Source organism: Carassius gibelio, chromosome A5, assembly GCF_023724105.1.
Source record: "Carassius gibelio isolate Cgi1373 ecotype wild population from Czech Republic chromosome A5, carGib1.2-hapl.c, whole genome shotgun sequence".
Taxonomy (NCBI): domain Eukaryota; kingdom Metazoa; phylum Chordata; class Actinopteri; order Cypriniformes; family Cyprinidae; genus Carassius; species Carassius gibelio.
The window spans coordinates 36,487,437-36,512,174 of NC_068375.1; the positions used below are offsets into that span (position 1 = coordinate 36,487,437).

Sequence of the window (24,738 nt, forward strand, 5' to 3'; positions counted from 1 at the left end):
GCCAAGCGTTTCAATTAGGCGAGCTGGAGCTGCTGCAAAGTCTATGTTTCTGTTTTTTAAGTTCTGAACTTTATGCAATCTCACTCTATAAAAGCACATTTAACCCTTTAATAAATGAATGGTTTAATTTCAAAGGCAAAGTCTTAATGTGTAATTTTTTTTTCTTCAATATGATCTTGTATAGCATGCATTTTGCATCAGTCATTTTGACTGTGTAAATATTGAATGTATGTGATCTCAGTTTCCTCGAATTCCACCTAAAATATTGTAATGTAAAATAATTCATACACACACATATAAAATACACACACACACACACACACACACACACACACACACATATATATATATATATATATATATATATATATATTAGTGGTGGGCCGTTATCGGCGTTAACGTGCTGCGTTAACGTGAGACTCTTATTGGGGGATTAAAAAATATCGCCATTAATCTATTCTCAAAGTTGGGTTGAGAGCTGGGTGCCTGGGTCTATACTAGGCGAGCTATGATGACATTCACCTTGATACTTCACCTTGATATCTGGATACTTACTTATCCAGAGTGAGAAAAAGGGCTGTCAAAATCACTTTGGACCCCTTACATCCAGCACACTCCCTCTTTGAACTGTTGCCATCTGGTCGACGCTACAGAGCACTGAGCACTAAACGACCAGACACAGGACCAGTTTCTTCCCTCACGCAATCCATCTTATGAACAGCTGATAATAACTGCGAACACACTACACTTTATATTTATATACACATACACTTTATTTATCTAACACACATACTTAGTATACACTTACATTTTGCACATAATATACATGTACATACATAACTGCATTTTGTAATATACCTGCCTACAATTGTCATTTGTATATTGTCATTCACTATCTACTTATTTGTATTTTTCATTCTTTTATTATGTGTTTTATGTTCTGTCTCTGTCATTCTGTTGTACTGCGGAGCTTCTGTCACGAAAACAAATTCCTCGTATGTGTAAACATACCTGGCAATAAAGCTCATTCTGATGATTCTGATTCTGATATTTTAGCGCAGATGTATACCTAGCCGAATCTGTAGGGGGCGAGAGCGAGTCTTTAAACCTGTGTGAAAGCCTACTATGAAATTACAACATCAAACTTGGTGTGCTAACATGGATGCAGCTAAGATGCCGCCGGGTTTGCTTCAGGGAATTTAAATTTTATTTTTTTAAGAAGCTTCCCAATGAAAACCTCGACAAGACGCACGCCTGTTTCACACATAATCTGTCTGCAGTCTGCATGCAGTCCGCGGCATGTGCGTGTGGTGCAGAATCAGCTGTATGTGATGTATTTTGGAAACAGGAGATGAGCCCCTGGTATAATGCACCACCTGGCTTGAGAAACCCGTTGTCAAAGACTTAATGTTACTTTTAGTCATTATTTTATTTGGGTAGCACACATATTCTGAATGCCTTCGGCAGAATTCAAATGAGCCATTTTAATCTAGATAAATCTAGATTAATTCCAAGATTACAGTGAGATTAATCTAGATAAAAAAAAAAAAAAGTGGACTAAAATGGGAAGATAATCTCATATTCTTTATCACATCACTTCACTGACAGGCGACATAAGAGGGACCTGAATTCAGCAGAGAGACGAGTGTTTTACAGACTTAACTACAAAGGTCAAGAGTTCACTTGGCTCTTATAGATTTTTACATTGTACAGCCGCAGCTTGCAATCAACAGTTTAGCGTTTCTATTGCTTTTCAATACAACACACGATAAGACAGACTTATTCAACTTTTGCACTTATGCCTCGTGCGTGAAACTTGGTTCTAAAAACCTGTCATCAAAGAATTTAAACTTAAAAAAAAAAATGTGTCAAACTGGTGATGGGAGAAAATAACCTGCAAAACTTTGAATCAACTGAACCAGTTTGCTTCACAAAATGATTAACTTTTTAGAAAAGCTTGAAACGCCACATGTTGGGAACGCCTAGGGTTTTCAAGAGCGATATAATGATACTAAGGAAACTGGTATTTCTTATATTATTTTATGTATTATCGTAATCCTAAACACTTGTTTAAAGGCTATTTTCTAGGCCGTTTTCTATTCTTTAAAAAATCTAACTACCTTTCTAATCTTTTTGTATTCTATTTTCTTTTCATTTATTATGCAATTGTATATTTATGTGTGTGTATATGTGTAAAGACCTCTAACTAGCTTGCTCTATTATTTTATTTTTTTATTCCATCTGTTTTCTTTTTATTTATTATATTAGTTAAAATCCCATGCTATGTGTACTGTGTTAACCTAACTGAGACTTGTTATAGCACTTATATATCATTGCTCTTTTTGTTGTTTTTGATTGCTTCCACTGTCTTCATCTGTAAGTTGCTTTGGATAAAAGCGTCTGCTAAATGAATAAATGTAAATGTAAAGGCAAACACATCTACCATTTTCTGCATTTTATTTTCTGTTATTTATGTAAAGCTATGAATGAACCGGAAATCCCACACCTTCACGGAAAACAACTTCCACATTGCAAAAATAAGGTGGATAAATAAAAGCTCCTTAACTAAAGAAATTATCTAACTATTTCAACTACTTTATTAAAGTAATGTAACTGATTACATTTGATCACTTTTCTAAATTTCCAATGAATGTTTTCAGCTGTTAATCATTTTCAAACATTTAAACCAGGCAGGGTTAACCTTACAGTGCTCAGCACTGACTACTGTCAAAAATCATTTTAAAGCACAGCACCACAAAATTAGACTTTAGCTCATCTTTTTACTTTGAGATCATTCTAAGGGAAAATACAAATTTCAAATCATAACAACATATAGTTTAATAGCTATGATACTAAAATATTTTTTTAAATCAAATCTTTGCATAGCAATTATATCATGAAACACTGGCATCTAACAATGCCTCTATTTAGTTTTTTTTTATCTGTGCACTTATTCATTTGCACTGTAAGCAATTCATTAAAGTACATAAATAAAATACATAAAATACAATGCTGATAGGATTATATCTATTCTATCTATTATATCGATCAGTACAGATATTTATTTGCACTGTAAAAAACAAATACATTACAAAACAAAGCAGCTCATTATCAGGACATTATCCATTCATTTTATTGACATTTCTATATGTGCACATTTTCTTTTATATCTTTTAGTAAATCTCTACACTTCTTTTTTAGCTGCCATTTTCTCCTTTTTTTGCCTTTTTTTATGTCCTCTAGCTTTAGTTTTCGCTTGTTCACAAGGTCAGCATTGAGGAGCATCAGCTCCTTCAGGAAGTCTCTGGAGGGCTGGATGCGTCTCGACTTTATGACGTCATCAATGGCATCCTCCACCATCATGTCATGGCAGATCATCAGATATGCCAGAAACAGAGTCGCAGAGTGGTCGACACCCTGCTTGCAGCAAATCAACACCTTACCTGAGGAAACAAAAAAAGAAATATGGTCAAAAAAACTCATTAATAGACTATAACACACTTGATAATAGACAAGATATGGAGTGTGTTTGTGTCAGCCCTTACTTCCTGGCTTATTCACGGCATTGTCAATGAATTTTGCAGCTGGCATGAAGCACTTGCTGATGTCAGAACAGTGTCTGTCCGTTGTAGGCAAGCTGTAATAATTGATGTGCAAGCCTCTGTAATATCTGGACCCTGTATTGACTGTTCCTTCTAGATCTTCAACATAAGATTTTCCCAAGAAGTAGTTCAAGTCCTTTTTGGGCGCTGCAGCGTTCAGAATGTGAGTGATGCACATCTCCTGCAGCATATCTCGGTCTGTTGCAGCCTCTCTGCACAAGAACACAACAGCCTTGGTTAGTCTTTTATATAAAACTATTTACGTTGTAGAATAAATGACAGAACAATGAGAGAAATACAATTGTGTTGCAGACTTACTCGTCTCCGATGAAGACCCTGGGCCAGACATTGGTGACATGTCTTTGTTTGAGCAGTGTACACTGCTTCAAACGATCCTCTAGTTGGAGCATGTTTAAAGGGACGTAGTTTTCCAAACTTGCAAGTTCAGATAACACTGTAGACTCTGGCTCAAGAACGCTTGGACTTGGTGCACCCAAATCCACTGGAGTAGCCAGATCCCATTCAGGTCGTGGCTTGAGAACGCTTGGACCCGGGAGGTACAATTCCACTGAATCAACCAGATCCTCTTCAGCGTCTGGCTCAGGGACACTTGAACCCGAGGCATATAATTCCATCGAGTCCTTATCCCATTCACGTTTAAGAGGATCATCCAGATCCTCCTCAGAGTCCGGCTCAGGAACGCTAGGACTCGGGGTGTACAGTTCCACTGCATCAACCAGATCCCATTTAGGAGGAGCAACCAAATCCTCAATAGGTTTTGGTTCACGAACATTCAGATCCATCTCAGGCCATGCTGAGTTCGATCTGTCGTTCTGGAGGAAGGTTTTTTTCGGATTCCTCACTGTAGCATATTCTACTCTCTTTGTTACAACGAAGCCAAGAACTTTCTTATTCTTTATGGCTTTGGTAGTTTCTGACAAAAGAAGAAAAACATACAATGTGGCATTAGAAACATCTCTCACCAGATTAAACATGATTAATTAGTCCAAATTGTAAGAAGACATTTCTATTTGCATCTTTTCACCTTTTGGGCTGGCACATGCTTCCTCTGGATCAACCAGATCCAGTTTAGGTTCAGAAGGAACCACGAGATCCAATTCAGATTCAGGGATACACGATTGCTCGGTTTCTAACAGATCCATTTCAGGTTCTGGCTTGGGAGCACTTGGATCTGGAACAAACGATTCCTTTGGATCGGGAAGATCCACTTCACGTTGCCCAACAGTTTCCAGCATTTTTGCCTGGAAAACTGCATAAATCTGCTGGAAGATTGCCCCCATTTTCCTGGTTATCTCCCAGACAGTGAGTCCTGAAAAAAAGAAGAAAACAAACGAGATAAGCCTTGTCTGAGAGTTAAAAAAAAAACTTTTAAAAGCTTGAAGTTTGAAAAACCTTTCAAACCCCACTATTTTTAGCAGATAGATCGAGAGAGTGGTTGAAATCTAAACAAGGCATTACTTTCAAAAGTTTTCAGCGCTAAATGGAAATCTATCAGTGTTTGGAAGTCGGCTACAGGAATTCCATAAGTCAGATAATTTAGAAAAAATATATCAACCAAAATTCAAATCAGCCTAACGGTCACTGACAAATCTGGTGATTGTAGCTTGAGAGCTCAACGAGGTGTAGGAAAACATTATAGGTCTTTGTCACAGCTAACATATAATAATTTACTATTAGAAACATCTCTAACAACACAAATAAACATGAATAAGACATATGCATGTCTTCACCTGTTGGACTGTTCTCAGCATCCAGGCCACCCTGATCATTGGCCTCTTCCACTGAAGCTCCTGCTGGGTCGCTCAGATCTTCAGAGACCAGTGTAGGACTCTTCAGCTCTGAGATGCTGTCGTTCCTGTTCATCTCCAGCTGCAAATCTTTCACTTCACAGACTGAGATGTTGTCACTAGAGTTAACCTCCAGCTGCACACGCATCTCTCCTGGACTGCAGTATCTGCCTGAGACATGATCCACTGTCACAACCTCCAGCTGCACATCTAACTCTCGAGATGCACTGCCGCTGATAAGGTCGTAGATGTCATCGGTGATCTCAAACTCCAGCTGCACATCTTTATCATCTGATGCCCAGTAGCTGTCACCGAAGTAGAAGGCGTCATTGACGTAAACCTCCAGAAGCACCTCTCTCACGTCTGTGGACATTGTGTCTGTGGTTCTCATACTGACAGATAAGTAATCCGTATCTGGTAATGTCAGTTTGAACTGTAATGTTATCTGATACACACTGTCTGTACAGATTAAATATATCTCGATCTATACGGACTGGCGTTTGTACAAGTGTTGCTAGGTTTGTTTTCGCAGAGTTCACTCAGACAAACGTCTCTGTTGCGAACATCACTCAACTAAAAATATTCGGCCAGGGCGAGTCCTTTTATACTGACTGGGTCTGTGACGTCATGAAACAGTGACGCGTCTTGTTCCAATTGCCATGGAAACGGATTGTTTACCAACGTCAGCATTTTCGCTTTGGCTCATTAGCTCAGAAAATTAATAATTATTTTTAATAGCGGTTTTCAACTATACTTCATATCGCGTTTATTTCACATTTAACGTTACTATGCTTGAATGCAGTTTTACCATCAAAAAATGATTCATTTAAGTTAAACAGTTAATTTTAATGTTTCATGTTTGCATGGTTTGAATCTGAATCAGTCGGACGAATCCTTCACTGAATGAATTTGTAAGGCTACTGTAAGTACAAGACTGTTCAGATATTAAGCCATTTTTTGTGTACTTAAGACTCTAGATACTCCACTTATGGTAATTTCTGTCTAACTTTACCTTAATTGGGACTAATTTGTTCCAAATTATATTCCTTCATTATCCGCTCACTTTCTTTCTCCGTCCTGCTTTCATCAGAAACTCCCCTCAGGACTGACTTTAACTATTTCATCGGCTTCAGTGCCTTAGTATATTTATTTAATGCGTTAATTTTGCATTGCAGAAACATGCCAATTCGGGTCAGAGTCGCGATTTTGCGGTTCAGTTTTGTTTTCTCTCTGGCTGCGAACCACGTCAAGAGCTCTGAACCGGACTATCTCTTTCCAGACACAGAACAAGGTTTGTGTTTCCATGCAAAAGAATCATATATCATACTTATTTACAACATTTTAATTGTTAATTGTTTTATTCAGTGAAGTAGCTGGTAAGTGCCTCTGATATGCCAAGCGTTTCAATTAGGCGAGCTGGAGCTGCTGCAAAGTCTATGTTTCTGTTTTTGAAGTTCTGAACTTTATGCAATCTCACTCTATAAAAGCACATTTAACCCTTTAATGAATGAATGGTTTAATTTCAAAGGCAAAGTCTTAATGTATAATTTTTTTTCTTCAATATGATCTTGTATAGCATGCATTTTGCATCAGTCATTTTGACTGTGTAAATATTGAATGTATGTGATCTCAGTTTCCTCGAATTCCACCTAAAATATTGTAATGTAAAATAATTCATACACACACACATATAAAATACACACACACACACACACACACATATATATATATATATATATTAGTGGTGGGCCGTTATCGGCGTTAACGTGCTGCGTTAACGTGAGACTCTTATTGGGGGATTAAAAAATATCGCCGTTAATCTATTCTCAAAGTTGGGTTGAGAGCTGGGTGCCTGGGTCTATACTAGGCGAGCTATGATGACATTCACCTTGATACTTCACCTTGATATCTGGATACTTACTTATCCAGAGTGAGAAAAAGGGCTGTCAAAATCACCCTGGACCCCTTACATCCAGCACACTCCCTCTTTGAACTGTTGCCATCTGGTCGACGCTACAGAGCACTGAGCACTAAACGACCAGACACAGGACCAGTTTCTTCCCTCACGCAATCCATCTTATGAACAGCTGATAATAACTGCGAACACACTACACTTTATATTTATATACACATACACTTTATTTATCTAACACACATACTTAGTATACACTTAAATTTTGCACATAATATACATGTACATACATAACTGCATTTTGTAATATACCTGCCTACAATTGTCATTTGTATATTGTCATTCACTATCTACTTATTTGTATTTTTCATTCTTTTATTATGTGTTTTATGTTCTGTCTCTGTCATTCTGTTGTACTGCGGAGCTTCTGTCACGAAAACAAATTCCTCGTATGTGTAAACATACCTGGCAATAAAGCTCATTCTGATGATTCTGATTCTGATATTTTAGCGCAGATGTATACCTAGCCGAATCTGTAGGGGGCGAGAGCGAGTCTTTAAACCTGTGTGAAAGCCTACTATGAAATTACCACATCAAACTTGGTGTGCTAACATGGATGCAGCTAAGATGCCGCCGGGTTTGCTTCAGGGAATTTAAATTTTATTTTTTTAAGAAGCTTCCCAATGAAAACCTCGACAAGACGCACACCTGTTTCACACATAATCTGTCTGCAGTCTGCATGCAGTCCGCGGCATGTGCGTGTGGTGCAGAATCAGCTGTATGTGATGTATTTTGGAAACAGGAGATGAGCCCCTGGTATAATGCACCACCTGGCTTGAGAAACCCGTTGTCAAAGACTTAATGTTACTTTTAGTCATTATTTTATTTGGGTAGCACACATATTCTGAATGCCTTCGGCAGAATTCAAATGAGCCATTTTAATCTAGATAAATCTAGATTAATTCCAAGATTACAGTGAGATTAATCTAGATAAAAAAAAAAAAAAAAGTGGACTAAAATGGGAAGATAATCTCATATTCTTTATCACATCACTTCACTGACAGGCAACATAAGAGGGACCTGAATTCAGCAGAGAGATGAGTGTTTTACAGACTTAACTACAAAGGTCAAGAGTTCACTTGACTCTTATAGATTTTTACATTGTACAGCCGCAGCTTGCAATCAACAGTTTAGCGTTTCTTTTGCTTTTCAATACAACACACGATAAGACAGACTTATTCGACTTTTGCACTTATACCTCGTGCGTGAAACTTGGTTCTAAAAACCTGTCATCAAAGAATTTAAACTTTAAAAAAAAATGTGTCAAACTGGTGATGGGAGAAAATAACCTGCAAAACTTTGAATCAACTGAACCAGTTTGCTTCACAAAATGATTAACTTTTTAGAAAACCTCGAAACGCCACATGTTGGGAATGCCTAGGGTTTTCAAGAGCGATATAATGATACTAAGGAAACTGGTATTTCTTATATTATTTTATGTATTATCGTAATCCTAAACACTTGTTTAAAGGCTATTTTCTAGGCCGTTTTCTATTCTTTAAAAAATCTAACTACCTTTCTAATCTTTTTGTATTCTATTTTCTTTCCATTTATTATGCAATTGTATATTTATGTGTGTGTATATGTGTAAAGACCTCTATCTAGCTTGCTCTATTATTTTATTTTTTTATTCCATCTGTTTTCTTTTTATTTATTATATTAGTTAAAATCCCATGCTATGTGTACTGTTTTAACCTAACTGAGACTTGTTATAGCACTTATATATCATTGCTCTTTTTGTTGTTTTTGATTGCTTCCACTGTCTTCATCTGTAAGTCGCTTTGGATAAAAGCGTCTGCTAAATGAATAAATGTAAATGTAAAGGCAAACACATCTACCATTTTCTGCATTTTATTTTCTGTTATTTATGTAAAGCTGTGAATGAACCGGAAATCCCACACCTTCACGGAAAACAACTTCCACATTGCAAAAATAAGGTGGATAAATAAAAGCTCCTTAGCTAAAAAAAGTTATCTAACTATTTCAACTACTTTATAAAAGTAATGTAACTGATTACATTTGATCACTTTTCTAAATTTCCAATGAATGTTTTCAGCCGTTAATCATTTTCAAACATTTAAACCAGGCAGGGTTAACCTTACAGTGCTCAGCACTGACTACTGTCAAAAATCATTTTAAAGCACAGCACCACAAAATCAGACTTTAGCTCATCTTTTTACTTTGAGATCATTCTAAGGGAAAATACAAATTTCAAATCATAACAACATATAGTTTAATAGCTATGATACTGAAATATTTTTTTAAATCAAATCTTTGCATAGCAATTATATCATGAAACACTGGCATCTAACAATGCCTCTATTTAGTTTTTTTTTTATCTGTGCACTTATTCATTTGCACTGTAAGCAATTCATTAAAGTACATAAATAAAATACATAAAATACAATGCTGATAGGATTATATCTATCCTATCTATTATATCTATCAGTACAGATATTTATTTGCACTGTAAAAAACAAATACATTACAAAACAAAGCAGCTCATTATCAGGACATTATCCATTCATTTTATTGACATTTCTATATGTGCACATTTTCTTTTATATCTTTTAGTAAATCTCTACACTTCTTTTTTAGCTGCCATTTTCTCCTCTTTTTGCCTTTTTTTATGTCCTCTAGCTTTAGTTTTCGCTTGTTCACAAGGTCAGCATTGAGGAGCATCAGCTCCTTCAGGAAGTCTCTGGAGGGCTGGATGCGTCTCGACTTTATGACGTCATCAATGGCATCCTCCACCATCATGTCATGGCAGATCATCAGATATGCCAGAAACAGAGTCGCAGAGTGGTCGACACCCTGCTTGCAGCAAATCAACACCTTACCTGAGGAAACAAAAAAAGAAATATGGTCAAAAAAACTCATTAATAGACTATAACACACTTGATAATAGACAAGATATGGAGTGTGTTTGTGTCAGCCCTTACTTCCTGGCTTATTCACGGCATTGTCAATGAATTTTGCAGCTGGCATGAAGCACTTGCTGATGTCAGAACAGTGTCTGTCCGTTGTAGGCAAGCTGTAATAATTGATGTGCAAGCCTCTGTAATATCTGGACCCTGTATTGACTGTTCCTTCTAGATCTTCAACATAAGATTTTCCCAAGAAGTAGTTCAAGTCCTTTTTGGGCGCTGCAGCGTTCAGAATGTGAGTGATGCACATCTCCTGCAGCATATCTCGGTCTGTTGCAGCCTCTCTGCACAAGAACACAACAGCCTTGGTTAGTCTTTTATATAAAACTATTTACGTTGTAGAATAAATGACAGAACAATGAGAGAAATACAATTGTGTTGCAGACTTACTCGTCTCCGATGAAGACCCTGGGCCAGACATTGGTGACATGTCTTTGTTTGAGCAGTGTACACTGCTTCAAACGATCCTCTAGTTGGAGCATGTTTAAAGGGACGTAGTTTTCCAAACTTGCAAGTTCAGATAACACTGTAGACTCTGGCTCAAGAACGCTTGGACTTGGTGCACCCAAATCCACTGGAGTAGCCAGATCCCATTCAGGTCGTGGCTTGAGAACGCTTGGACCCGGGAGGTACAATTCCACTGAATCAACCAGATCCTCTTCAGCGTCTGGCTCAGGGACACTTGAACCCGAGGCATATAATTCCATCGAGTCCTTATCCCATTCACGTTTAAGAGGATCATCCAGATCCTCCTCAGAGTCCGGCTCAGGAACGCTAGGACTCGGGGTGTACAGTTCCACTGCATCAACCAGATCCCATTTAGGAGGAGCAACCAAATCCTCAATAGGTTTTGGTTCACGAACATTCAGATCCATCTCAGGCCATGCTGAGTTCGATCTGTCGTTCTGGAGGAAGGTTTTTTTCGGATTCCTCACTGTAGCATATTCTACTCTCTTTGTTACAACGAAGCCAAGAACTTTCTTATTCTTTATGGCTTTGGTAGTTTCTGACAAAAGAAGAAAAACATACAATGTGGCATTAGAAACATCTCTCACCAGATTAAACATGATTAATTAGTCCAAATTGTAAGAAGACATTTCTATTTGCATCTTTTCACCTTTTGGGCTGGCACATGCTTCCTCTGGATCAACCAGATCCAGTTTAGGTTCAGAAGGAACCACGAGATCCAATTCAGATTCAGGGATACACGATTGCTCGGTTTCTAACAGATCCATTTCAGGTTCTGGCTTGGGAGCACTTGGATCTGGAACAAACGATTCCTTTGGATCGGGAAGATCCACTTCACGTTGCCCAACAGTTTCCAGCATTTTTGCCTGGAAAACTGCATAAATCTGCTGGAAGATTGCCCCCATTTTCCTGGTTATCTCCCAGACAGTGAGTCCTGAAAAAAAGAAGAAAACAAACGAGATAAGCCTTGTCTGAGAGTTAAAAAAAAAACTTTTAAAAGCTTGAAGTTTGAAAAACCTTTCAAACCCCACTATTTTTAGCAGATAGATCGAGAGAGTGGTTGAAATCTAAACAAGGCATTACTTTCAAAAGTTTTCAGCGCTAAATGGAAATCTATCAGTGTTTGGAAGTCGGCTACAGGAATTCCATAAGTCAGATAATTTAGAAAAAATATATCAACCAAAATTCAAATCAGCCTAACGGTCACTGACAAATCTGGTGATTGTAGCTTGAGAGCTCAACGAGGTGTAGGAAAACATTATAGGTCTTTGTCACAGCTAACATATAATAATTTACTATTAGAAACATCTCTAACAACACAAATAAACATGAATAAGACATATGCATGTCTTCACCTGTTGGACTGTTCTCAGCATCCAGGCCACCCTGATCATTGGCCTCTTCCACTGAAGCTCCTGCTGGGTCGCTCAGATCTTCAGAGACCAGTGTAGGACTCTTCAGCTCTGAGATGCTGTCGTTCCTGTTCATCTCCAGCTGCAAATCTTTCACTTCACAGACTGAGATGTTGTCACTAGAGTTAACCTCCAGCTGCACACGCATCTCTCCTGGACTGCAGTATCTGCCTGAGACATGATCCACTGTCACAACCTCCAGCTGCACATCTAACTCTCGAGATGCACTGCCGCTGATAAGGTCGTAGATGTCATCGGTGATCTCAAACTCCAGCTGCACATCTTTATCATCTGATGCCCAGTAGCTGTCACCGAAGTAGAAGGCGTCATTGACGTAAACCTCCAGAAGCACCTCTCTCACGTCTGTGGACATTGTGTCTGTGGTTCTCATACTGACAGATAAGTAATCCGTATCTGGTAATGTCAGTTTGAACTGTAATGTTATCTGATACACACTGTCTGTACAGATTAAATATATCTCGATCTATACGGACTGGCGTTTGTACAAGTGTTGCTAGGTTTGTTTTCGCAGAGTTCACTCAGACAAACGTCTCTGTTGCGAACATCACTCAACTAAAAATATTCGGCCAGGGCGAGTCCTTTTATACTGACTGGGTCTGTGACGTCATGAAACAGTGACGCGTCTTGTTCCAATTGCCATGGAAACGGATTGTTTACCAACGTCAGCATTTTCGCTTTGGCTCATTAGCTCAGAAAATTAATAATTATTTTTAATAGCGGTTTTCAACTATACTTCATATCGCGTTTATTTCACATTTAACGTTACTATGCTTGAATGCAGTTTTACCATCAAAAAATGATTCATTTAAGTTAAACAGTTAATTTTAATGTTTCATGTTTGCATGGTTTGAATCTGAATCAGTCGGACGAATCCTTCACTGAATGAATTTGTAAGGCTACTGTAAGTACAAGACTGTTCAGATATTAAGCCATTTTTTGTGTACTTAAGACTCTAGATACTCCACTTATGGTAATTTCTGTCTAACTTTACCTTAATTGGGACTAATTTGTTCCAAATTATATTCCTTCATTATCCGCTCACTTTCTTTCTCCGTCCTGCTTTCATCAGAAACTCCCCTCAGGACTGACTTTAACTATTTCATCGGCTTCAGTGCCTTAGTATATTTATTTAATGCGTTAATTTTGCATTGCAGAAACATGCCAATTCGGGTCAGAGTCGCGATTTTGCGGTTCAGTTTTGTTTTCTCTCTGGCTGCGAACCACGTCAAGAGCTCTGAACCGGACTATCTCTTTCCAGACACAGAACAAGGTTTGTGTTTCCATGCAAAAGAATCATATATCATACTTATTTACAACATTTTAATTGTTAATTGTTTTATTCAGTGAAGTAGCTGGTAAGTGCCTCTGATATGCCAAGCGTTTCAATTAGGCGAGCTGGAGCTGCTGCAAAGTCTATGTTTCTGTTTTTGAAGTTCTGAACTTTATGCAATCTCACTCTATAAAAGCACATTTAACCCTTTAATGAATGAATGGTTTAATTTCAAAGGCAAAGTCTTAATGTATAATTTTTTTTCTTCAATATGATCTTGTATAGCATGCATTTTGCATCAGTCATTTTGACTGTGTAAATATTGAATGTATGTGATCTCAGTTTCCTCGAATTCCACCTAAAATATTGTAATGTAAAATAATTCATACACACACACATATAAAATACACACACACACACACACACACATATATATATATATATATATTAGTGGTGGGCCGTTATCGGCGTTAACGTGCTGCGTTAACGTGAGACTCTTATTGGGGGATTAAAAAATATCGCCGTTAATCTATTCTCAAAGTTGGGTTGAGAGCTGGGTGCCTGGGTCTATACTAGGCGAGCTATGATGACATTCACCTTGATACTTCACCTTGATATCTGGATACTTACTTATCCAGAGTGAGAAAAAGGGCTGTCAAAATCACCCTGGACCCCTTACATCCAGCACACTCCCTCTTTGAACTGTTGCCATCTGGTCGACGCTACAGAGCACTGAGCACTAAACGACCAGACACAGGACCAGTTTCTTCCCTCACGCAATCCATCTTATGAACAGCTGATAATAACTGCGAACACACTACACTTTATATTTATATACACATACACTTTATTTATCTAACACACATACTTAGTATACACTTAAATTTTGCACATAATATACATGTACATACATAACTGCATTTTGTAATATACCTGCCTACAATTGTCATTTGTATATTGTCATTCACTATCTACTTATTTGTATTTTTCATTCTTTTATTATGTGTTTTATGTTCTGTCTCTGTCATTCTGTTGTACTGCGGAGCTTCTGTCACGAAAACAAATTCCTCGTATGTGTAAACATACCTGGCAATAAAGCTCATTCTGATGATTCTGATTCTGATATTTTAGCGCAGATGTATACCTAGCCGAATCTGTAGGGGGCGAGAGCGAGTCTTTAAACCTGTGTGAAAGCCTACTATGAAATTACCACATCAAACTTGGTGTGCTAACATGGATGCAGCTAAGATGCCGCCGGGTTTGCTTCAGGGAATTTAAATTTTATTTTTTTAAGAAGCTTCCCAATGAAAACCTCGACAAGACGCACACCTGTTTCACACATAATCTGTCTGCAGTCTGCATGCAGTCCGCGGCATGTGCGTGTGGTGCAGAATCAGCTGTATGTGATGTATTTTGGAAACAGGAGATGAGCCCCTGGTATAATGCACCACCTGGCTTGAGAAACCCGTTGTCAAAGACTTAATGTTACTTTTAGTCATTATTTTATTTGGGTAGCACACATATTCTGAATGCCTTCGGCAGAATTCAAATGAGCCATTTTAATCTAGATAAATCTAGATTAATTCCAAGATTACAGTGAGATTAATCTAGATAAAAAAAAAAAAAAAAGTGGACTAAAATGGGAAGATAATCTCATATTCTTTATCACATCACTTCACTGACAGGCAACATAAGAGGGACCTGAATTCAGCAGAGAGATGAGTGTTTTACAGACTTAACTACAAAGGTCAAGAGTTCACTTGACTCTTATAGATTTTTACATTGTACAGCCGCAGCTTGCAATCAACAGTTTAGCGTTTCTTTTGCTTTTCAATACAACACACGATAAGACAGACTTATTCGACTTTTGCACTTATACCTCGTGCGTGAAACTTGGTTCTAAAAACCTGTCATCAAAGAATTTAAACTTTAAAAAAAAATGTGTCAAACTGGTGATGGGAGAAAATAACCTGCAAAACTTTGAATCAACTGAACCAGTTTGCTTCACAAAATGATTAACTTTTTAGAAAACCTCGAAACGCCACATGTTGGGAATGCCTAGGGTTTTCAAGAGCGATATAATGATACTAAGGAAACTGGTATTTCTTATATTATTTTATGTATTATCGTAATCCTAAACACTTGTTTAAAGGCTATTTTCTAGGCCGTTTTCTATTCTTTAAAAAATCTAACTACCTTTCTAATCTTTTTGTATTCTATTTTCTTTCCATTTATTATGCAATTGTATATTTATGTGTGTGTATATGTGTAAAGACCTCTATCTAGCTTGCTCTATTATTTTATTTTTTTATTCCATCTGTTTTCTTTTTATTTATTATATTAGTTAAAATCCCATGCTATGTGTACTGTTTTAACCTAACTGAGACTTGTTATAGCACTTATATATCATTGCTCTTTTTGTTGTTTTTGATTGCTTCCACTGTCTTCATCTGTAAGTCGCTTTGGATAAAAGCGTCTGCTAAATGAATAAATGTAAATGTAAAGGCAAACACATCTACCATTTTCTGCATTTTATTTTCTGTTATTTATGTAAAGCTGTGAATGAACCGGAAATCCCACACCTTCACGGAAAACAACTTCCACATTGCAAAAATAAGGTGGATAAATAAAAGCTCCTTAGCTAAAAAAAGTTATCTAACTATTTCAACTACTTTATAAAAGTAATGTAACTGATTACATTTGATCACTTTTCTAAATTTCCAATGAATGTTTTCAGCCGTTAATCATTTTCAAACATTTAAACCAGGCAGGGTTAACCTTACAGTGCTCAGCACTGACTACTGTCAAAAATCATTTTAAAGCACAGCACCACAAAATCAGACTTTAGCTCATCTTTTTACTTTGAGATCATTCTAAGGGAAAATACAAATTTCAAATCATAACAACATATAGTTTAATAGCTATGATACTGAAATATTTTTTTAAATCAAATCTTTGCATAGCAATTATATCATGAAACACTGGCATCTAACAATGCCTCTATTTAGTTTTTTTTTTATCTGTGCACTTATTCATTTGCACTGTAAGCAATTCATTAAAGTACATAAATAAAATACATAAAATACAATGCTGATAGGATTATATCTATCCTATCTATTATATCTATCAGTACAGATATTTATTTGCACTGTAAAAAACAAATACATTACAAAACAAAGCAGCTCATTATCAGGACATTATCCATTCATTTTATTGACATTTCTATATGTGCACATTTTCTTTTATATCTTTTAGTAAATCTCTACACTTCTTTTTTAGCTGCCATTTTCTCCTCTTTTTGCCTTTTTTTATGTCCTCTAGCTTTAGTTTTCGCTTGTTCACAAGGTCAGCATTGAGGAGCATCAGCTCCTTCAGGAAGTCTCTGGAGGGCTGGATGCGTCTCGACTTTATGACGTCATCAATGGCATCCTCCACCATCATGTCATGGCAGATCATCAGATATGCCAGAAACAGAGTCGCAGAGTGGTCGACACCCTGCTTGCAGCAAATCAACACCTTACCTGAGGAAACAAAAAAAGAAATATGGTCAAAAAAACTCATTAATAGACTATAACACACTTGATAATAGACAAGATATGAAGTGTGTTTGTGTCAGCCCTTACTTCCTGGCTTATTCACGGCCTTGTCAATGAATTTTGCAGCTGGCATGAAGCACTTGCTGATGTCAGAACAGTGTCTGTCTGTTGTAGGCAAGCTGTAATAATTGATGTGCAAGCCTCTGTAATATCTGGACCCTGTATTGACTGTTCCTTCTAGATCTTCAACATAAGATTTTCCCAAGAAGTAGTTCAAGTCCTTTTTGGGCGCTGCAGCGTTCAAAATGTGAGTGATGCACATCTCCTGCAGCATATCTCGGTCTGTTGCAGCCTCTCTGCACAAGAACACAACAGCCTTGGTTAGTCTTTTATATAAAACTATTTACGTTGTAGAATAAATGACAGAACAATGAGAGAAATACAATTGTGTTGCAGACTTACTCATCTCCGATGAAGATCCTGGGCCAGACATTGGTGACATGTCTTTGTTTGAGCAGTGTACACTGCTTCAAACGATCCTCTAGTTGGAGCATGTTTAAAGGGACGTAGTTTTCCAAACTTGCAAGTTCAGATAACACTGTAGACTCTGGCTCAAGAACGCTTGGACTTGGTGCACCCAAATCCACTGGAGTAGCCAGATCCCATTCAGGTCGTGGCTTGAGAACGCTTGGACCCGGGAGGTACAATTCCACTGAATCAACCAGATCCTCTTCAGGGTCTGGCTCAGGGACATTTGAACCCGGGGCATATAATTCCATCGAGTCCTTATCCCATTCACGTTCAAGAGGATCATCCAGATCCTCCTCAGAGTCCGGCTCAGGAACGCTAGGACTCGGGGTGTACAGTTCCACTGCATCAACCAGATCCCATTTAGGAGGAGCAACCAAATCCTCAATAGGTTTTGGTTCACGAACATTCAGATCCATCTCAGGCCATGCTGAGTTCGATCTGTTGTTCTGGAGGAAGGTTTTTTTCGTATTCCTCACTGTAGCATATTCTACTCTCTTAGTTACAACGAAGCCAAGAACTTTCTTATTCTTCGTGGCTTTGGTAGTTTCTGACAAAAGAAGAAAAACATACAATGTGGCATTAGAAACATCTCTCACCAGATTAAACATGATTAATTTTTCCAAATTGTAAGAAGACATTTCTATTTGCATCTTTTCACCTTTTGGGCTGGCACATGCTTCCTCTGGATCAACCAGATCCAGTTTAGGTTCAGAAGGAACCACGAGATCCAATTCAGGTTCAGGGATACACGATTGCTCGGTATCTAACAGATCCATTTCAGGTTCTGGCTTGGGAGCACTTGGATCTGGAACAAACGATTCCTTTGGATCGGGAAGATCCAATTCAGGTTGCCCAACAGTTTCTGGCATTTTTGTCTGGAAAACTGCACAAATCTGCTGGAAGATTGCCCCCATTTTCCTGGTTATCTCCCAGACAGTGAGTCCTGAAAAAAAGAAGAAAACAATGAGATAAGCCTTGTCTGAGAGTTAAAAAAAAACTTTTAAAAGCTTGAAGTTTGAAAAACCTTTCAAACCCCACTATTTTTAGCAGATAGATCGAGAGAGTGGTTGAAATCTAAACAAGGCATTACTTTCAAAAGTTTTCAGCGCTAAATGGAAATCTATCAGCGTTTGGAAGTCGCTACAGGAATTCCATAAGTCAGATAATTTAGAAAAAATATAGCAACCAAAATTCAAATCAGCCTAACGGTCACTGACAAATCTGGAGGTTGTAGCTTGAGAGCTCAACGAGGTGTAGGAAAACATTATAGGTCTTTGTCACAGCTAACATATAATAATTTACTATTAGAAACATCTCTAACAACACAAATAAACATGAATAAGACATATGCATGTCTTCACCTGTTGGACTGTTCTCAGCATCCAGGCCACCCTGATCATTGGCCTCTTCCACTGAAGGTCCTGCTGGGTCGCTCAGATCTTCAGAGACCAGTGTAGGACTCTTCAGCTCTGAGATGCTGTCGTTCCTGTTCATCTCCAGCTGCAAATCTTTCACTTCACAGACTGAGATGTTGTCACTAGAGTTAACCTCCAGCTGCACACGCATCTCTCCTGGACTGCAGTATCTGCCTGAGACATGATCCACTGTCACAACCTCCAGCTGCACATCTAACTCTCGAGATGTACTGCCGCTGATAAGGTCGTAGATGTCAGCGGTGATCTCAAACTCCAGCTGCACATCTTTATCAACTGATGCCCAGTAGCTGTCACCGAAGTAGAAGGCGTCATTGACGTAAACCTCCAGAAGCACCTCTCTCACGTCTGTGGACATTGTGTCTGTGGTTCTCATACTGACAGATAAGTAATCCGTATCTGGTAATGTCAGTTTGAACTGTAATGTTATCTGATACACACTGTCTGCACAGATTAAATATATCTCGATCTATACGGACTGGCGTTTGTACAAGTGTTGCTAGGTTTGTTTTCGCAGAGTTCACTCAGACAAACGTCTCTGTTGCGAACATCACTCAACTAAAAAGATTCTGCCAGGGCGAGTCCTTTTATACTGACTGGGTCTGTGACGTCATGAAACAGTGACGCGTCTCGTTCCAATTGCCATGGAAACGGATTGTTTACCAACGTCAGCATTTTCGCTTTGGCTCATTAGCTCAGAAAATAAATAATTATTTTTAATAGCGGTTTTCAACTATATTTCATATCGCGTTTATGTCCGCATTTGCTGCGATCCATCTCCAGCGACACAGCATGAAAAAAATCACATTTGAAGTTACTATGTTTGAATGCAGTTTTACCATCAAAAAAGGTCTTTTGTAAGTCGCTCTGGATAAAAGCGTCTGCCAAATGAATAAATTTAAATGTAATGTAAATGTAAAAAATTATTAATTTAAGTTAAACAGTTCATTTTCATGTTTCATGACTGAATGAACTTGTAAGGCTACTGTAAGTACAAGACTTATGGTCTTTTCTGTCTAAAGTTACCTTAATTTGGACTGATTTGTTCGATACCAAATACATTTTGAAACAAAGTTATTTCTAATGTTTGTCAATCATTTTTGTTTAAAGTAATTTAATTTATAACAGTTTTAAATAAAAAAATGGATAATGAAGGGTCATTCCCACAAAACGCGTTTTTGATGTTGACGCATTAGCGCGCGCTCACTTACAAACTCTCTCTCTCTTTCTCACACACACACACCACAGTAGGCTATTTTCATTTCAAGTGATGCCTAAAATCTTCTGTGTTCAAGACAGTACTGTGTGGTTGTTTATAGTGGATCATTTTCATATTTAACGTTACGTTATGAACTTGCAGCGGTCAAACGCATCCGTCAAGCGCAAAGCAACAAAAACTCATTGCATTGAAAACATGCATTGAAAAATCTTGCAAATGTTTTATTCAAGCATGTTTTATTACTAAAATGTTCTTATTCTATTTGTATCTTTTTCTGGGGAAAAACTGGTATGTCAGACTAACTGAGACTTGTATACTGTTGCCCTATTGGTTTAAATGGATTTTATTTGCTCTTCTCATATAAGTGGCTTTGGATAAAAGCGTCTGCTAAATGATTAAATGTTAATGTTAAATGAATATTTATTAAATGGAATAAGCCAATCATCTAATGCCATGAATATGTAAATGTGTTATTTTATTATTTTTTCTAGCTTATTTTGTATTAAATAGATTTGTCTAGAGAGTACAATTCTTCATTTTTATTACGTGTCATTAAAAAGTCTATAAATATTCCTACTGGTGAACAACTGATATTTCGAAGGCTACATAACCCTAGGTTACGAAACCTCTACTGAAACCACTGACTCTGGCTGTTTGATTTGGTTTGATACACGATTCGAAACAAGTGATTCGTAAAGGTTCACGAAGCAGTGTGTTTCTAAAGCCCCAGTCACTGTACCGTTCAGACAGAACGAAACCTCTACGAGCTTTTGGAGCGGGAAAACACGCAAGGTTTAAGTTTTTTTTTTTTTTTAAGTTTACCTTCATTTAACTTTCCGTGATTTTAGAACGCCGTGACCTACGCAAGACTCGAGAAAACGCGCGAGCGCCTATCTAGCGTACGTTTAACATGGCTGTTTTTCTTTGCTTCCAGTTAGATTTTATATAGACTAAGTTACACCTATATGTAAAAATATAAAATAACTTACCATCAAATTAATGTTTTACACAGACGATTTTCCTGTTAGCAATCAAATTTTTACGGTATAATAATAATAAAAAAAAAAACATTTCAGGCCAATTGTGCAAAGTGCCATTTACGTGTTCGTGTAATGCATCCCCTCACTTCTGCAGCTCGTTGTTTTTAGACTTTCTAAGACTCTTGTGTTGATCTCCTCTCCTCCTCTGCGTGGAAACACGAGGAACAGTCACTTCATTTTTCCTCACACTCCAAATTATATTCCTTCATTCCTTCAATACCCGCTCACTTTCTTTCTCCGTCCTGCTTTCATCAGAAACTCCCCTCAGGACTAGGTTTGCCAGCCGTCCCTTAAAATACGGAATCGTCCCGTATTTGAGAATAAAATAGCGCGTCCCGTTTTGAATCAATACGGCAAGGGGTTTGTCCCGTATTTTCGGAGTTGTCTTCAATTCAGCATCTCATGCAAATCATCCAACCGGCTTTCTGTGAAGAATCGTCCTGTTCAGCCTGATTTGGTAATACTCGCAGCCAACTCTTAAATTGATTGGTTTGTTTCAGGTTCACGGCCAATCAGAGTCGGAGGAGGGCGGGTCTCTTGGCAGAGAGTCGATTTGAAAGAATGGCGGAGGCTGCTCCAGATACACTTTATAATAAGGTTCATTTATTAAACATTAGTGTATTATCTAACATGAACTAACAATGACTAAGTAACACATTTGATGAATATTAGAGACTTCATTAAAAAATACAATAGAAAAATATTACCAACCCCAAACCCCAAACTTTTTAATGGTAGTGTATGTTTTGGGATCTGTGGTTTAGTTTTTGAATCCATCATGACGGTCAAGGGAATGCCTGTATACTACGACTCCTCTCCTCTCACCTGGTCCTCCTGCAGCAAGAAATGCATCACACGCTTTCTCGAGTGAGAACACACACTCATGTAGAGGAACATTGTAAGTGGAAGTAAGGAGTGCATTCATTCAAAAATCAAGATATGGTTCTAAAATATGTTGCTGATTTTAATAATGAAAAGGGCTATTCATGTTGTCAAGCCATTCATTCAGGCTCTTTCAGGGACGGACTGGGACTAGGCCCGGCCCAAAGCAATCGACGCGCGTAAAATCGACAACAACAACAACAACAACAACAACAACAACAACAATAACGCATGGCATGAGTGTCACAAGACTTTAATTGTGGCTCATGCATCCTATACCATCCAAATTATAGCAATAGCACTGATGTTGACTAGATGTTGAGCCGGAGTGGGTGTCTTTCTCTGCTCTTGGTCTAAGCTCAACCTGAATAAACAACGATGGAATGGATTTTTTTTTTAAAACAGGTTTTATTCCAAGATGGCAAGGAATAGTTTATATAATATCCTGTTATAACATTATATTTTACAATATATTCCATGCTGTCTTAAAATGAATTTGTTACTTAATAATCTTAATTTATGCAGTTATTAATTAATTAATCTTACTGAACAGATAATAATACCACATCTAAATGAAAATACACCATTACAAATGTAACTTCTGTATTCAAAATCTTCACTGGACTCGCCGATAGACGGAGCCAGGTGTGGACCTGAGAAGGTACGAGAGGTTTACTATAGATTTATATATAGGTTTACTAAAACGTTTGCATTACTATGCAATACTGCGTGTTTATGTGTGTCAGTGGTGAATCTCTGGTGAGTGTGTGATCGTAGAGAAGTTATCTGCTGTACTACCAGCAGAATACATATAGAGGGCACTCTTGTAACTCTTTTACAAACTATTTGGTATGTTGTCATAAATTGATGGCATCCTAAAACCAGTAGCATTTGCAACACGAAGGCGTGTGCCAGAAAACATCCCTCCTTTAGAGAGGTTTTTAATGTTTTTGAAATATGTCTCTTATGCTCACCAAAGATGCAAAGTCTAGTTAAAATACAGTAAGTGTTTTCTATTTTAATATATTTTAACATGAGATTTATTCCTGTAATGCAAAGCTGAATTTTCAGCATCATTACTCCAGTCTTCAGTCATGTGATCCTTCAGAAATCATACTAATATGCTGATTTACTCTTCAAGAAACATTTCTTATTATCATCAAATGAGCCTGAACCCGAACATCCTAGCATCGTAGTAATCAAGTCTAGTTGATTAAATTTAGTTCTTCCTCAAGGACTATTTGAATAAACACAACTGGCTACACAAATGTAAAGTGACTTGAGAAATAAAAGCATGTCCTTTGTTCAGTTGAACATCTGAGCCAAGATACTGTGTTAATGCACGCTGCGGCGGGTCGAGGCCTGTTCATTAACATAAAACTTCTTACATGTGGCTGCTTACAATTTTATAGTTTGTTGGTTCACATTCATAAAAGCCCCACTTTTATTAGCCAGCATTAGAGGCGTGTGGATTCCTGACACAAGTGTTTAGTTGTTGTTTGCTCTGTTTAATCAGTTGGAAAACAGCGTGAGTTTTGGATTATAGATTATTGCCTAAATACTATTTGATGTTTGCATGGTAAAAATACCAATTAATTATACATTTTAGGTGTTTTTTCTTCTTTGGGTCTAACGCCTTGTTCACACCAAGAATGAAAAGTATAAAGATAACTATATTATCGTCTTTATATTCCAAGTACATGCTCGTCTGCTGCTTTAAACTTTTGAGCTCATTATAGCAGGATTGATTTTGATGTCAGTGGTGGTTTTGAAGGCAAACATCAATGCCTTGAATTTTATGCGAGCAGCTATTGGAAGCCAGTGCAAACTGATAAACAGAGGTGTGACGTTTATTCTTTTTGGCTCATTAAAAATGTATCTTGCTGCCGCGTTCTGGATTAATTGTAAATGTTTGATAGAACTGACTGGAAGACCTGCCAAGAGGAAAATTATGAATTATAAATAATGAAACTTTTTTTATTGCAATTTATTTAAAAATGTAATTTATTCCTGTGATGCAAAGGTGAATTTTCAGCATCATTACTCCAGCGTTCAGTGTCACATGATGCTTCAGAAATGTCTTTACTTTGACTTTTGATCAATGTATATATACATCAGGTGGTGGGTGGGAGGATGGCAGACATGCTCAGCTACATGCGGTCCAAACGGAGTGAAAAAGCGCACAGTTCTGTGTGTGCGGACTGTGGCCGGAGAGGAGCGGGTTCTTCACCCTGGGGACAGCAAGCAGCTGCTCAAACCTAAACCTGTGACACCTTCCAACCGAGATGTACCATGTAGGTCCGAATGGACAGTGGGGAACTGGAATGAGGTGAGTAGTTGTCTTAAAAATTAACTTTATTTTCTTGTTTTTATTTCAAGAGCTCTTCATCAGGCACCAGTCTGATTTTTGAGTTCACTTGGCTCTTATAGATTTTTACATTGTACAGCCGCAGCTTGCAATCAACAGTTTAGCGTTTCTATTGCTTTTCAATACAACACACGATAAGACAGACTTATTCAACTTTTGCACTTATGCCTCGTGCTTGAAACATGGTTCTAAAAACCCGTCATCAAAGTAAAAGAATTTAAACTTAAAAAAAAAATGTGTCAAACTGGT

The 24,738-nt window shown here is 37.7% G+C and overlaps 1 protein-coding gene across 1 annotated transcript in view; it reads right to left on the reverse strand.

Moving 5' to 3' along the window:
- Positions 1–16,130: 16,130 nt before the first annotated feature.
- The window catches only part of LOC128014624 (uncharacterized), a 65,513-nt gene continuing 56,905 nt past the window's right edge, over positions 16,131–24,738 (reverse strand). Inside the window, exons 2-6 of the mRNA XM_052598315.1 lie at positions 18,909–19,161; positions 18,206–18,490; positions 17,479–18,094; positions 17,104–17,372; positions 16,131–17,001 (exon numbers count right to left, since the gene is read on the reverse strand). Coding sequence (XP_052454275.1) covers positions 16,703–17,001; positions 17,104–17,372; positions 17,479–18,094; positions 18,206–18,490; positions 18,909–19,161 — 1,722 coding nt within the window. The 3' untranslated portion in view covers positions 16,131–16,702. The remainder of the gene's footprint in view (positions 17,002–17,103; positions 17,373–17,478; positions 18,095–18,205; positions 18,491–18,908; positions 19,162–24,738) is intronic.